We start from the raw sequence: 16,227 nt of genomic DNA, 5'->3' as shown, positions 1-16,227 counted from the left end.
CTGCCATGTGAACCAAGGAATTGGTAAAATCTGCCTTGGCCCAGGAGAGAAGTTGGCTTCCTTTTGACATTGTTGCTGTTAATCTTCGCATGGTGAATTTAGCGCCAGCCTATTTGAAATCCTGATGTGAAAGGTGCTAGATTGGCTGCCTTGGAGACCCAAGTCCTCTATTTGACTATAGAACTGGTATAGTGTAAGCAGCAGGGATACAAGCTTCCCTACATTCCCTTATCCATTTGTCAGATTAATGTACTCATTTCATGTTGGCTTTTCTTTGTATATTTGCTTGTGGAATTTGGGGTGGAGGAAGAGATTATAGCTCAACTTCCCAATTGGTTATATACATTTAAAACATTCTTTTTAAGATTATGCCCAATTAGTTCTGGAATGAAACAATGAAAAACCATGAAAGGAAGGCTGGAAGCCGCCTTCTCATAAAGGGTTGAATGGGGAAATACTGGGAACTTTCTAAGAATCAAATATCCAGACAGTTATACTGTCAAACTATAGGGTTCAGTAAAATGTCATGCAGCTCAATATTTAGAGTGATACCAGGTTTTTTGTTTTTACAGTAAATCAATCCATCAGATGCAGAGATCAGTTTTGCACCAGATTAAGAGAAGAAATTTTTTATCTCATTCATGCCAACATAAATCTGGAGTAACTCCTCTAACGTCAATAGTTATTCTGCATTTATCCTTGTGTAAGTGAGATTAGAACTGGGCCTGTATTTTCTTGGATCAGAACTGATTACTGAAATGAAAATCTGGAGATCTGTATTTATCCAGGTAAACATCCACTTCCAATTACAAGCACCAATTCCCATCTCAGTCATACCAGTGTGGCTTCATTGATTTTAGCACTTTGACTTCTACCAATGAGCGCAGGTCATAGGCAGCCACTGGAATAAGCGCTCCCTTTTCAGTTTTTAAATCAAACTATTAAACACATTCATTACTTGTTGTATGCAATGTAATGAGTCATAACAGATTTGAAAAAAAAGGTGTTATATCTAATAGAACAGTGTTCTTAGATGCTAGGAGTGCCATTAAAGTGGAGAATAGAGACAATTCTTACATATTGCTCCATATTCAGAAGATCTTATTGCTGCAGTTGCAGCATAACATCATAAACCATTGCTCGCTCTTAGCCTACAAGACTAGAGTCAACATAACACTGCAGAAGCGTCTACAGTAGCTTTCCGCGGCTAGTTGATATTCTAACATTTCTACAGGGAAAGCCATGGCTATTACAGGCCAACTTCTCTTCTCACTGCAACTCAACCCACATCACTATAGTTTCTCCAGAGTAAAAAGGAGAATTTGGACTGTATCCTCTAAAAAGAGACTGGAGGGGGGGGGGTTTGCAGAGCTCAGATAATCTATCTAGCAAAAAGGTGTGGAAAAGCAACACTGGCCCAAATTGCTAGCCAAATCCAGCCTAATTCATTCAAATGAGCAGTGAAGTGGTTTAAAATTTTATAGTTTCATGAGAGGAAGGCAAGTCTAATGGTTAGGGGGCTAGTCTGGACTCGGGAAACTCAGGTGCAGTTTCTAGCTCTGTTACAACAACTTCCTGCCTGATCAAGGCACGTAGGGCTAATAGCACTGCGCTACCAGCCTTAGCTGAGGCCAGAGAAACTAACAGGGGAGTTGTGAAGGTAAATATATTAAGATTGTGCAGTGCTCAGATACTATAGTAACGGGGGAGGTCATGTAGGTACATTAGATAGATGAAATCTCAAGTACTGCAGCTGGAGGAAACCAAATACAAGCCATGCTTTTAAAATGAATTAAAAGGAAAGGATGTATTTTTAACGGTAGATGCTTCAATCCTTGAGCATTTCTTTAGCTCTCTTTGGCATTTCTATAACTGCATATATTCTAGACATCTTAGGGTCTGATTCTTATTTATATTAAGACCCTAGCACATAGTGTAAAGCATCGAGTGGTCTTGTCTACATGGGAAAACTTCCCAGCAGAGCTATAGTGGGATAGCTATTCCACTTTTGGTATAAATCCCCATGCGGACACCCTATTCCAGAATAAAAGTGGTTTTTCTTCTGTAATATTTACTCTGCTTTGGAGTGATCAGAATCACTTTCATTCTGGAATAATGTGTCCACATTGGACACCAGTATAACTAGCAGAAGAGTGATTCCAGTATAGCTATGCTGGGAAATCTCCCCATGTAGAGAAGCCCTTAGTGTTAAAGAATTGGGCCAATTAAAATGTTTTACAAACATTAACGCCAGCCTAGTGGGGTAGGTAAGTTATTTTAACCTATTTTACAGATGGTGAAACTGAAGCACAGAGGAAGTTCACAGAGCATGTCAATTAGTAACCTACCTGGCAAGCCAGAGGTCCCAGTTCTGCCAGTTTAGAAACCCTTCCCTCACCTGCTTTCTGAATCATTAGATAATATTTCCTCCCCACTTTGTAAGAACTAGGTGGTATTTTTCTCTGCAGTTAGGCCCATTTCATGTGTACATGTCCGCTACCGTCTCCTTGTGCTTCTGTATGCTATAAAATCTCTTGTGCATTGGGCATGCCAGTGCTTAGAAATTTTGCACGCTATGTGTAGTGTTCATTTTAAAAGTCTGCTGGCATTTTACTTTTGCCAATTGCATTTTCATACCAATGTTTTCATGAACGTCTGCAGCCATATAAATATTCAGTCAGTTCTATTTAAAATGTCCATACTTTTAAACCACCCAGGGTGTGACAAAACTAACTGAATGCTTCAAGATTATATATAAACAATATGAGACAAGGATTAAATGGAATGCCGGCAAACAACTCCAAAATAGCAGCAGGCAACCCCCAGACTCCCAGCCTACTGAAAAGTTCAAACTGGGAGTACATTTGTAAGCAATCGTCTGATACCCCTCAGGAAATATAATCATCATGTCAGCAACATTCTTTTGATACAAGATCAAGCCACCTCTTAAGGAGCAGGCCTAAAAATTTATTAGCATACTTCAGTTTTAGTATCTATGTACCACATCCTAAACAGAGAGGGGAATAAAAAAGAAATTACATGAATAAAATCATTGAAGTCTCTACGTACTTTGCTTAAAGCAAAATAATTAAAATCACAAACTTTCCTTGGTGCTTTGGGGAATTGTAGCTAATGAAAGAATGTGTTAATTCACACAGCGGCTTTAAATTAGCTGCAAAAAGCTGGAGTAAGAATGATCCCTCAATCATTTGCACTTGGGCTATAAAATCTGTGCATGGATAAATAGGGAGAAAATTTGAGACTTATATGGGCAAAAGGAGAATGGAACTTGAATTAGGTTCTGGGGCTGTTATTCAAAACAGTCTTCTGTTTTCCCCATCTTCTGCAGATTAAGTGAAGATGTGGATGTATAACATGAAGGGATGTTACCAATATACACCTCCTTGCCTAGACTAGGATTTGGAAGGTGTTAAAGGAACACTGCCGTGTCCACACTAAGTTGTTAACATGTGTTAGCTAACACCTTCTAAAACCTAGTCTAGACAAAGCCCAACAGGATCTCCGTCCAACACTGAGCCAGGGCAAGGGTCTGGTGTTTGTGTAGGCATGTCCCATTCATGAGATTTTTAGGCCCAAATGGTAGCAATCTCATAGGGTCAGCTGATTTCCAGGTCCCTTTAGAGCCCCAAAGCTGTACCCCAAACCTTAAAAAAAAAGTTTGAAAGGTTAGTGACTGAGGGGCTGGATTTCTCAGGGTTTAAGAACTGGCTGCAGAAATCTATCCCTGAAGTCAAGGGAGTTACACCAAGTATGAACGTATCCTTAGTTTTCTGGTTCAAATCCAGCCCACATCCATCTGTAGGTTAGGGTTTGTGCATATTGGTAGGACATGTAGGGAACCTGGGATGCTGGTATTTCTAAAGGCACTTTGAGATCCTCGGTAAGGTTCCAGTTCAACAAAACATTTTAAATACATTCTGAAATCCGTCCCTGTTCAGACCAACACTCAAGCATGGGCCTAAAGCTAAACGTGTTCAAGTCTTCTTGACTTCAGTGAAACTTAAACAAGTGCATAAAATTAGGCATATGATTAAGTGCTTTGCTCAATAGGAATGGACTGCTGGGTTAGGACGTAAGTGTACATTATAATTGTGAAGTACAAATATTGAAATACTGTATTTTATTAATTTTAGGCCCTGTTCAGTGCTCCAGTAGGCAAAACTCTGGTAGGCTTCAGTGGGGTGACTCCTGGGGGTAAAGTGGGTGAGACTGGGTTCTTGATTGTAAATTCTTTCGGTTAGTGGCTATGGCAACTGCCTCCATCGGTACGGCATCATGCACCCTGGCTGCTCTCAGTAAATAATCATCAGTGTTGCTTAACTTCCTCGAAGCCAGTTTTCCATGTCAGACATGAACCTTATTCATAATTCAGTCTTGGTAGATAAATACTTTGAATTATTAAGCACCCAGTATTTTCCAGTAAAGAAGGGAAGCTAAAACTAATAGTGTCAGTTTCTAGTTTGCTGGGGAGAAATTCTCATTTTAGTCTAAACACTTCAGTTTATGTAGGTTGAGAACTTGTGGTTTGATCTTTTTCCTCTGCCCTTTTGAGGGCTGGATTTGGTAAACCTTCCAAATGAAGAACTTCCATGAAAGTTAGTTGGAGGGGGGTGCTTGCCTGCATGGCTCTTCGGATCAGATGATAGCCCTGCAGTGACTCTAGTGGAGTTCTGCCTGCCGACAGAAAGGATGAAATTGGTTTATTCTGTTTTAGGTGATGAGAGGAAGGATTTTCTTATGGTTAAGGCCCTAGATTCAGACTTGGCAGGCCTGGGTTCAGGTTTTAGCTCTGCCACAGATTTCCTGTTTGATCCTGGGCAAGTCAGTTTAGGGCCAAATTTTCAGATGCTCAGCATCCACAGTCAGAGGCACATTTTCAGAAGAGATTGGTGCCTCTTTTATAGATTTTGAAACCTGGGCAGTATCCACAGCTGTTGTTGTACCACTTGCAATCAGCACTCCAAAAGTGCTCAGCACTTGATGTGTTGAGCTTTTTTGAAAATCTGGCCCTTCACCTTTCTCTCTCCCCAGTTCCCTATCTGTAAATAATAATAATACTGCCTTAGCTCACTGGAGTGTGGTGAAGATAAATCCATGAATTATGAGGTGCTCTGATAGCAACGTTGCCAAATGTTGCCGTTTTATCATGAGGCTTGTGATATTTGATGTCTTTCCAAAAGCCTCAGCTCCTTGAGTCATGTGATTATGGGAGAGGCTCAACTTTAAAAAAAAAAAAAAAAAAAGAAAAAGAAAAGTAAGTTTCTAGTCCTCATAGTTGAAGGAAGAAAAGCTTGAAAACATGAACCCCAGAGGTTCAAACACCAGAAAGTAAATATGAAGAACCCAAACAAAAAAACTTTCCTGTTTGGTGTTTTTTGTTTTGTTTTTTTAAGCCAGCCTCATGATTTTTGAGGCCCTGACTCATGATCTTTGCCAACCCCAAAACAGTCAATGCTCTTTCAAAGCTACACACACAGAATGAGCATGTAAGCCTGACTGCCCCAAATGTGCTCCTGGCAATTTTTGCATGTTTAAAGATTTTTTTTTCAATGCTTATATACTTCATTTTATGACTAGAGCATGTTAATTTCAGTTTCTTTTTTCCTTTTGCAGACTATCTGTGTAACTGCAGTGCTCTTGGGAGTGCAAGTGTGAATGAGTGCAATACTTCAACAGGACAGTGCAAGTGTCACAAAGGCTACACTGGTCTGCGGTGTGAAAATTGCGAGGAGGAATATATCCTGAACCAAACCAGTGGTCTCTGCCTTCCGTGTGGCTGCAGTTCCAAAGGCTCTGTCAACTCCCTTTGTGACAAGTAAGTAACATGACATTTCAATAAGCCTCCCCAGGGATTGTGTGCCATGTTTTGTAATTTGGATGTATTTTGAGATCCAGGGTGTATTTTGAGGCTCAGGTGTGGGATCTCCTCACATAGTGTGGAGAAGAGAGAGAGTGAGAGTGAGTGTGTGTGTGTGTGTGTGTGTGTAGATATAGATATATAGAGAGAGAGAGGAGAAAAAAAAAGCTGGTCTTATAAAAATGCATGAAGCATTTGCTGTCCCTTCTTTTAAAGATCAGATTATAAAAATATCCATAGCTGTAGCAAAAAACCTAGCAATTTACAAGGGAGTTAACTTCCATTTCTGAGCTGAATGTATGCTGCTGCAGAATTTCTCCTCTAATTCCCTGTGCATCTCTCCTCACACAAGATTTCCTTCATTTACCAGGGAAGAGTGGGTGGAGGCGCGCAGTGGGGTGTTGGGAGAGGTCACTTTCAAAGGTTATTTCTTGCATCAGAGGCTGGGATCTCAAACAGAGCTTTGTGACTCTTTCTCTGAGTATCACAAAGAAATAGTTGAGTGAGAGACTGTAACAGGCCCTTGCTTCTTGTATTGTTGGATGCACTGCTCCCTCAGTTTCCCTCCTTTCCCAGTCAGATCTCCACAACCGGTGCTTTTGAATTACACTTTTCCTCTGAGGTCTGGTTTATTTACATAAAATAACCATTTAATTCAGAGCTAGACTCTCCCAGCCTTCTCTAGACTCATCAATTCATTCCTCTCCTCATGGGCTCAGCACAGGGGTTATTCATGGTAGTGTAAGTACTGTGAACTCTGTGAGGCAAGGATCATTGTTTTATAGTGTGTTGGTACAGTGCCTGGTCTGTGGTCTGTGCCTGGGGCTCTTCGGCACTACAGCAATGTAAATAAAGAAAAATAATGCAGCCTACATTTTCCAGGGTTTTTAGGTGCTCAGCTTGTGACCTCTCAAATAGGCCTGATTCTCAGAGGGTGGATGAAAATCTGGCCCTTTTAAGGCATCTCAGGTTGGAAACCCAGAAATTAAGGCACCCAGTATCACTAGTCACTGTTGAAAATTTAGGCTTATGCTGGTAGCTAAGTGTGTAAACTCAGAGTAATAGGGCCTAATCCTGTAACCGATTATTTGTTAATGATTGCTGAATGGTTAAATTCTTCTGGGATTACGCGCAGGCTGGTGATGTTGATAACAGCTGTAGAAAGTACACAGTGTAGCTCACTGCTCTGTCAGCAGCTTTAGAAACTCGAATTGCTTGCCACTGCAGGTGAAATGAATAAGTGTCCAATGTGTCTCTCTTCTTCCCCCCGCCACCCCATCCATGCATTTTCCTGGGTCTGTTTGGTGCAATGTGACAGCTCTGCTGAGAAATCCTGGGCCAAATCTCATGCACTTCCCTGATTTTTAGCATGACCCCTCACATAAGTAAGGCAATCAGATCTGGCCTTTTATTTGGAAACACCAGAGGTGAGAATGTGCCAACTCATCTGCAGTGAGGGAATTAAGGACAACATGGTTGAGAAAGAAAGGAGATGCAAGAGTAAAAGCTGGCTGGATAGTGGCCAATTTAAGGATGTAGCTGCTTGTCTTTGCCAAAAGTCATGGGCTACCTTCAGGAAGGAATGTGGGGGAAATGTTCGTGTTAGAGGCTGATCCTGCAGTGAGTCATTCAAGGTCTAGCAGCCTTAAGAACAAAGCCCCTTTTGCAGTGCCCATATCATTCCTGTGTTGTAATTGGTTGTTCAGTAGGATTCTGGTCACTTTATCTGGGGTATTTCATGCAGCTTGGGAGCCCCCTAGAACCACGCAAAATCCGCTGTTTCAACTTGCAAGGGGTAGGCCTTGGGCTCATGTGGTTTTCTAACAACCGAGTTTGGGATTTGTAAAAAGCCCAGGCTCAAAGCAAGATGCTGTCCAAGCTAGCCATGGTCCTGAGCGGCAAACGTTCGCACTGACTCTCCTGCAGGCTCCTGAAGTGGGGAGGGGAGTTGGGTCATTTGGCCCATTGTAGAGATGAGAGCCTGCTGTCAAGTTTACATCCAGATCAGAATGTCAACAAAGGTTTTTGATCTGGACCCACCTCTAATCAAAGTGCTGAATGGTTCCTTGTTTCTGTGTGAAACCAGAATCTGTCGCAGATTGGCTCAGACATAGCTTTGCTGACTGGCTCGGAGCTTAGGCTGAATTTTGCATTTGAAAATGAGAACCCAGAATCAGGCAAGTTCGGGGGTTTGATAAGACAGTGGAGCAGAATTCTAGAGTGCACTGTCCTACCCTAAGGACAGCATAAAGGGTACTGTTGGTAACTGCTGCATTCGCGTTCTGTTAAGGATGCATCAGGTACTTATTATTTGTTGAGGTTGTTGCTTCCTGTGCTTGTAGCGCATAACAACAGCTAGGCTCACTTCTTGTGAAATACACCTCGGCTTTCACAATCCCTGTGTAGAAAGAGTTCTGCAGCTAAGGGTGCCCTATTGAGTCAAAAGCTGTTTACTAAAAGTTTTGAAGGTAGTTTTGTGGACTGAAGTAAGAGCTCCCGTTTGCTTTCATTCCATTCCACAGCCTGCCTACCCTAAATATTTTTACTCTCCACTACTGATGCACACTGTCTTCTTTTTCTGCTGCCAGTCTTCACTCTCACCTGATGCTCCTTGCAGTCCAGCAGTGTGTATTTTACACCAAGCAAAAGAAGCAACTCCCTCCCTCAACTCCAAGAGCAGTTTCAGCATGGCAGTTTCGTTGTCTTATATTGGATTTTGAGGTGAATCAAGTCTCATGCTTCAGGGTAGGAGCTGATTGCCACAGGGGTCAGGAAGGAATCGCCCCATGAATAGCATTGCATGACTGTCTAGATGATTTGAAGGATTTTTTTCTTACTGTAAAGGATTGTGCTGCTGGACCTAGGAGACTTGGCTTGATGGTCCAATGATCTGATCTAGTAGAGCAAATCCGATGCCTAAAAGGAGAACTCTGTCACAGTGGGTATTATCCATCTGGAGTCTGTGCTGGCTTCCACGCTAATAGACACTAACAGAGGCTTCCTGGCAGTGGAAACTGAACCAGGGACATGGTAAGCAGCTGCAGCCTCCCCTTCACTGGCAGCCCACAGGAGGCAAATGGTGCTGGATGGGGAGGGTGTGTGGCTAGGACTGAAAAGAGATGCTTTGAGTCAGTGCACGCTGCTGTTGCCTCCACTTGAAGAGCTCCTATGGAAGAATTCCAGCCCCATCACTGACTGGTATGGAGCAGCTGCAAACTGAACTCTGAATATAATCTCGTATCCTAATTTCACAAGAATAGGATCAGCCTTTCTTTGCAATGTAAACCGTGTGCAGTTTTAGGGCTTCATTCAGTCCCTCGGTGCCTGGGACTCCATTGGCTTTGGAGGGAGTTCTGCTTGCTAAGCCGTTGTAGTTTCAACCCTTTCATCAGATGGTTTTTCCCCCTCCATTTTATTTACACCGGCTAAGAGTCAAGGGAAAAACAAACCCTGATTTCTCTTATTTGAATTACTTCAGTCAAATAATCATGCAGGGTAAAGTGCATGCAGCAGAAAGGTCAGAACTGTAAACCGGGCCCAGACTGGAACCTTGAATCTCAGCCCCTTATTTGAGTAGCTGGGTTGAAGAACGTGTCTTGGATTCAGAGGCTGGGGAGGTACCATGAAGGAAATGGGAAGTAGCTGCAAGGGAGTGAGTCAGTGGAAAGGAGGGTGTGTTCCAGAGCTTCCTGTGGGATCAGCAGGAAAGGTCATGAAGGGTAGCCTCTGCTGGAATTAATGTAACAGGGAAGGTTTGATTTAATTTTACCTCATTGACCGTTCTTGCAGCCAGGGCTTGCAGGCAGAAGTAACATAAGAACAGTCACACTGGGTCAGACCAAAGGTCCATCTAGCCCAGTGTCCTGTCTTCCAACAGTGGCCAATGCCAAGTGCCCCAGAGGGAATGAACAGAACAGGTAATCATCAAGTGATCCATCCCCTGTCGCTCATTCCCAGCTTCTGGCAAACAGAGGCTAGGAACACCATCCCCGCCCATCCTGGCTAATAGCCATTGATGGACATATCCTCCATGAATTTATCTAGTTCTTTTTTTGAACCCTCTTATAGTCTTGGCCTTCACAACATCCTCTAGTAAAGAGTTCCACAGGTTGACACTGCGTTGTGTGAAGGAATACTTCCTTTTGTTTGTTTTAAACCTGCTGCCCATTAATTTCATTTGATGACCCCTAGTTTTTGTTACGAGAAGGAGTAAATAACACATCCTTATTTACTTTCTCCACACCAATCATGATTTTATAGACCTCTATCATATCCCCCCTTAGTCGTCTCTTTTCCAAGCTGATTTATTGGTGAAGTACAAGGAAGACACTGTTGATCTCTCACCAAAACAAGTGCGGGTAGGATCTGAAACTGCATCTCAGATCTTTACAACCATAAGAATATCTAGTGCTTTATAGTACCTTCCTTCCTGGGATTTCAAAATTAGAGCATGTCAAAAAAAAATTTCCAATGAAATGTTTTTTTCATTGGAAACCTGTTTTGTCAAAATGGAAATTCTTTCTGGGGGGAACAGGTTGATTTTTGACAAGATTTCATTTTGAAAATAAAAATTGGGGGGGAAAGTGTTTTGATATGGTTCCAACTTTACATTTTGAAATCTCTTTCAGATATTAAAAATTATAATACAAAATCAAGTCAAAATAGAAATGCGAAAAATGTTGACCCATAACAAATTTTTTTCAAAAGCTTTGATTTACAAGAAATTTCCATAATTTTTTTTTGCGGGGGGGGGGGGGGGAAGTTGCTTCTGATTTGAAATGAAAACAGATTTTGAAATGTCAGACTCTCCCGTGGAATGCTAATTCAAAGTTGTGACCAGCCCTACTCAGAATGCTTCAGAAAGATCAGATGAGTATTGTCCTCTTGTGGGAAACTGAGGACCCAGAGCAGTCAAGGGCCAGGTTCTGATATCCTGAAACTCAGGTTGAATAGGACCTTATCTCACAAATCGTGCATGTAATCAGTGGCAGAGACCACTTGTGGAGAAAGATGTTTCTTGGACTGATTGAGGATATCAGGATCTGTTCCCAAAGATCAGGTTGTGAACTCCCAGAATCACACTGGTGAGCATCCCACTGGAGTGAATGGGTATGCTCAGGTGAATGTGAGTGAGGGGTTCACTTCATAGTCTGGCCTTGAGTCACGTGTCTAGCTTCACACATCAGTCAGTTGGCATAAGAGCTCGTCTCTCCCCACTCCCAGCCCTACAGTTTTAACCACTATATACCTCGTAAAATAGAATTGTCCAGGAAGTGTCATTGGAAATTTAGGGAAAGATTCCCAAAGGCACAAAGGGGAGTTGTGTGGGATTTTGACATCTACTTACCCATTGTAATTTGGAAAATCTGTCCCTTAACTCCACCTGGACAGACCCCTGAACATGTCAGAAAGGGCATCTGTAGAATTTTGTCCAAAGGATTTCATATTCTGGCAGCATGCTTTGGCAGCAATCTCAGAATTTGAGATGTGGTGGAATTCCACAGCTTTTTGAAGAGGGAGCAAAAAGCAAAAGTAGGAGAAAATAAGGTGGGTTGCGGGGAAGTGAGATAATGGTGTGAATAAAAAGCTGCTCTCTGGTTCTAATTCCACACCCAGTGCATTTTGCCACAGACAGAAATGACCTCTAGGTATTCAAAAAAAAAAAAAAGTAGGTCAGTTGTCTGTTACAGAACTAGGAACATCAGTATTGCTACAAGATGGGCAGACTCTTGCACAGTGATGCGGGTGTGCGAAAAAATTAAATGGGAAACATAAAACAAAGGACCAACTACTCTACTGCATTCACAGGAGTTAAAGCGGGTGAATATGGCCTGTAGGTTGCAAACACATTGCACTAGATCCTTATGGATATTTGACTGTGGGACAGGAGAGGAAATGTGTTTGGGACTTTCATGATGGATTGTTGAGCTGGTACTTTGTGTAATTTTGTTGTTGTTTATTATCTGTACTGCGGTAGCACCTAGAGCTTTCACTCGGGATTGGGCCCCCACTGTTCTGTACAGTACAGGAGTGGATGGGTGAGGTTCTGTGGCCTGCAATATGCAGGAGGTCAGACTAGATGATCATGATGGTCCCCTCTGGCCTTAAAGTCTGAGTCTATGCGTATACACTCTACACAAGTCCAGTGTAAAGATGATCCCTGCCCAAAAGATGCTGGTGTAAACTCTAGAGCCAAAATGTCCTCAGGTGTGGGGACCTATCACCCCCCTACCTCCTTGTCAAAGTTGATAGGAGCTGCCTGTGGGTATCTAAGAACAGGATTTGGCCCCACATGGTCTCATGGCTAAAGCACGGGGACTCGACTGATCTGGGTTCAATTCCCAGATCAGCCGCAGACTCCCTGTGTGACCTTGGGCAGGGTACTTATTCTCCGTGCCTCTGTTCTCCATCTGTAAAATGGGGCTAACAATCCATCCTCTCCCCCACCCGTCCCCATGCTCTTCTTGTGTCTTACCTGTTTATAATAAACAAACCTACAATCTAATAATAATGGTAGTCCCTAGGAACCAATAGAGAAAGGCGGCCCAGTGTGGTAGTCACTGGGGACGAACAGAGAGCAGCAGACAGTTCCTGCCCCAGAGATCTTACAATAGAAAAGCAGAGTGGACAATGCAATAGTTTTTGGGACAGGCCCTGTCCCTTATTATGTGTATTTACAACAGCTGGCCCAATGGGCCTACAGACTGAACTGTGACCTGGTGAGTGCTACCATAATACCCATCATGGGCCCATAGTTGGTTGGCTGATTTGTTTGTTTTTTTGATAATATAATGAAAATACCTTAAGCTATTTTTTTTTAAAAAGTTCACATGTGTTGCTTAAGCTAAGACCCATGTACCCCTTTTAAAAAGTGCGTATTCAAGGGAAGACTGACTCAGTAAACCCGGAACATAATTTTGGACTCCGACTGTCTAGACAGTCCTTGATTTGAGAAGCGCATTTCCTAGAGGCTGAGCTGTAAGGAGAAACAGGGCATATCTCTCATATATGAGCTTGGATGCACTTTTGTAAAGGTTGCTTTTTAAAGGACAACTGTATTTTTTTTAAAACACGCTTTACCCTACAATGTGTCACCCACCCCACCCCAATGTGCTAATTATTAACTAGACCTCCAGTACAGACCATAGAATAAAGAAACCAAAACAAAAACCATTTCCCCAGGCATTGGGTTGATCTTAGGAGTGAACATTGACCTGACAGTGCTGTCACTATGCATGGACTCTGCTGCTGCTAGTCAAAGGCCTTTTTTCGGCGTGATTATCTGTAGAGATCAGCACTGTCTCCTCTGGGATGGTGCGTTTCCGTACATGGCCCACTGGCCAGTTCAGAGTGGTTTTGAAACTGGTTTTAATTTTGCTCTGTTAAAATGTCATCTTGCCTCATTGTTTTGCTTTCTGTTTAGCTATTACAGCAAACTGTTTTCTAAAAACATAATCAGGTGACTTGAATGTATTATGGGACTACAGTGTCAAGGATAAAATGTCTGTTTTTATTATTACTGTTTGTGTTTCAGTAGAACTTGGAACACCAACTGAAGTCGGGCCCCCTTGTGCTAGGCGCTGTATGAACCCATAGAAAGAGACCGTCCCTGCCCTGAAGAACTCACACTCCAAGTAGAAAAGACAGGCAAAGGGTAGGAGGAGGACATAGAAGTAAAGTGAGTGACCCAAGGTCACACGCAGAGCTCAGACTAGAACCCAGGTCTCTTGATTCGGAGGTTAGGATCTAAGCCACTAGCCCACCTGTGTAAACTGTCTCCATACCAACATCTGTGTGACTAGAGTGGACTTTGAAGCAGGACCAACCCATGCAGAGGTGGCACCTTACATCCGCCCTGCTAGCTCTGGGTGTGGAGCTGTCTGCCCAAGGAATTAAGAGCTGTGTCATGCTGGCCTAAGCTCAAAACAAAATCCCCTTCTCCGTGGATGCTGCAGCTTCCTCCTCTAGCATCCCAGGCAACCTTGCTGCATGCTTGCTGCATGCTTAGGTGTAGCAAATCAGAAGAGCTTTGCCATTCGTTTTTAAAGGTTCTGTCTGGGACACTCAGGTGGGTCTTGGGCACTGTTTCTTGGCTGAGGGAACAAATTACCCTGAAGAAAGTTAACTGAGCCTGGATTGGTTGAATCAAGTACTTAAAAACTGAATAGATTTCATAGGCTCCTGTATTTTTATTATGTGAAAGCAGTTGAGATTCCTCCACAAGGCCTCTGCTTGACCTCTAATCTCCCACTTTCTGTAGCTGGGAAAGGAACCAAGAGAGAAGGCGGGGAAGGTTGTCTTCAGCCTTCCTAATAGCAGCATGGGTCAGTGCAGAGCAGCGGAAACTCCGGGGTCTCCGTGGAGTAATTCCAATGTGGTGAGGCTAAGCTGGCTAGGATATACTGTCCCTCCCTCGTGCCTGTGCCAGGGACCTGCTCCTCGCTGGGCTTTTCGCTGTCCACATCCTGCACAGCTGATACAGTGCGGGGAAATCCTCCACTGTCAGCATACCTAGTATTTAGCAAGCCACAGCTCTGGGCTTCCTTTTGAGGTTACCCTTTCACTGTATGGGAATCCTGGGGAAGTACTGAATTCTCCTGGTTAAAAATGGTGTTGCCCTCACTAGGGCATGGAAAAGCTCAGGGCTTGTCTATACAGGAAACATATCCAGTTATATCACTATGGTTGTGCCAGTATAACTCCCCATGTGGACACTCTCTTACTCCAGAATAAGAGAGCCTTTTTTTCTGTTTATCCTAACCACTTCCAAAGCAACATAAACAAAACCAGAAAAAGACACACTTGCATCAAAGTAAAATTGCCCACACAGGGAGTTATACTGGTGCAGCTACAGCAGTTTAAATTCACACCGTATCTTATCCTGGTATAACTTTCCACGTAGACAAGCCATTAGAGACTGGAAGAGATGTATATGGCTGTGACTTAGCTTGGAAAAATAGCTGTATTTTGAAAGCACGTTAAGCTAGCGCATGTTAGACTAAACTGTGTCATGATCCTAGTGAAGACGAGGCAGTGGTAGTTTTAATCTTTATTAAACCTTCACCTCAACCAGCTAATACAAATCTGGTCTTCACTAGGTTAATAACACTGGTTAGTTCCCAAGGATTGACTTGACCTGGGTTAAAAATGTACCTTTTTTTCATAGTGAAAACAAGGCCTAAAGATTAAAGCAGGGACTGAGAGTCAGGTCTGCTGGGTTCTGGTCCTGGCTTTGCCACTGATTTGGCAAGCAACATTGGAAAATTCTCTCCACTTCTCCATGCCTCAGTTTCCCCATCTGTAAATTGGGATAGCAATCTTTACTTCCCTCACTGGGGTGTTGTGAGGCTTACTTAGTCCAGGGTGGCTGAGATCCTTGGCTGAAATGCACTGTAGCACTGCACAGCATTCTGTTGTCTCCCTGCTTCATTATGCAGTTGTCTAGCTAATAGGGCAGCCTGTTGGTATTCAAAGCTGAATTTGTAGAGGTTTTCAGCAAATACCCAGGGCTTGCGCATGTAGCCTTAGGCGTGGGGTATGTCACGTTGGAGGGATATCTTGTCATTCTGTACCACTTGAAAAGAAATTGTGATGGATGCTTGTAAATGCCAAAGTGTAGGTGTTCTGCCCCCGGAGGGGGATCTCACGCCTTGTATGCCCAGTAAAGGGCATGAAAATGGAGCCTCCCTAGGAACATTTATACATCACTGTGTCCCCTGCAGCAGAGGATGCACTGAGTCTGAAAGGGGAATTCCACTTGATGGACAGTCTTGGCACCATGTGTGCCCTCTGTGTAGGGGTCTCCCTTTGAGAGGCTGACCCTGCCCGCCTTGTTCCCATGGATTGAAACAGCATTGCTGATGTTACTGGCAGATTCAGCCAGCCTTATGTTTGGTATGATCTGTACACAAAGCCTGGCATTTCTGAAAGAGCCTAGCAGAGTTGGGCATTGAGAGCCAGGGGCCTGATTCACCAAGGTATTTAGGTTCCTAAAGATACAGCGAGGGGCCTAGTGGGCCTAGTTTTACAAAAGCACCTAAGGAACCGAACTCCCATTGAAAGTCACATAATCACTTTTGTAAATCCCACTACGCACCTCTCTGCGTTTTTAGGTGCCTAAATCCCTTTAACTCTGGCCCTGAGCGTTTAACTCCCAAGTGCCCCTTAGAAAAACCCAGGCCAAACCTTTATTTTCTTTTAAAATAACTGCTCCCATGTTTATTGACTAGCAGAGCAGAAGTGATGGTTCATCTCCCAACTAATGCCTTGTCAGCACCTCTGTGAATGAACGAGTTTTTATTTCTAATGGAAATTGTTGCATGTGGGCAACATAAAAGCAGTGGCAAGTG

At 43.1% G+C, this 16,227-nt stretch overlaps 1 protein-coding gene across 1 annotated transcript in view; it reads left to right on the top strand.

The window, feature by feature from the left end:
• Positions 1-16,227, top strand: part of MEGF9 (multiple EGF like domains 9) — a 68,991-nt gene that overhangs the window by 30,737 nt on the left and 22,027 nt on the right. The window contains exon 3 of the mRNA XM_039507014.1: positions 5,635-5,836. Coding sequence (XP_039362948.1) covers positions 5,635-5,836 — 202 coding nt within the window. The remainder of the gene's footprint in view (positions 1-5,634; positions 5,837-16,227) is intronic.

The sequence above is a fragment of the Mauremys reevesii genome, linkage group 19 (assembly GCF_016161935.1).
Source record: "Mauremys reevesii isolate NIE-2019 linkage group 19, ASM1616193v1, whole genome shotgun sequence".
NCBI classification, from domain to species: domain Eukaryota; kingdom Metazoa; phylum Chordata; order Testudines; family Geoemydidae; genus Mauremys; species Mauremys reevesii.
The sequence above is the reverse complement of the archived record's forward strand: the minus strand, read 5'-3'. Positions and strand labels throughout refer to the sequence as shown.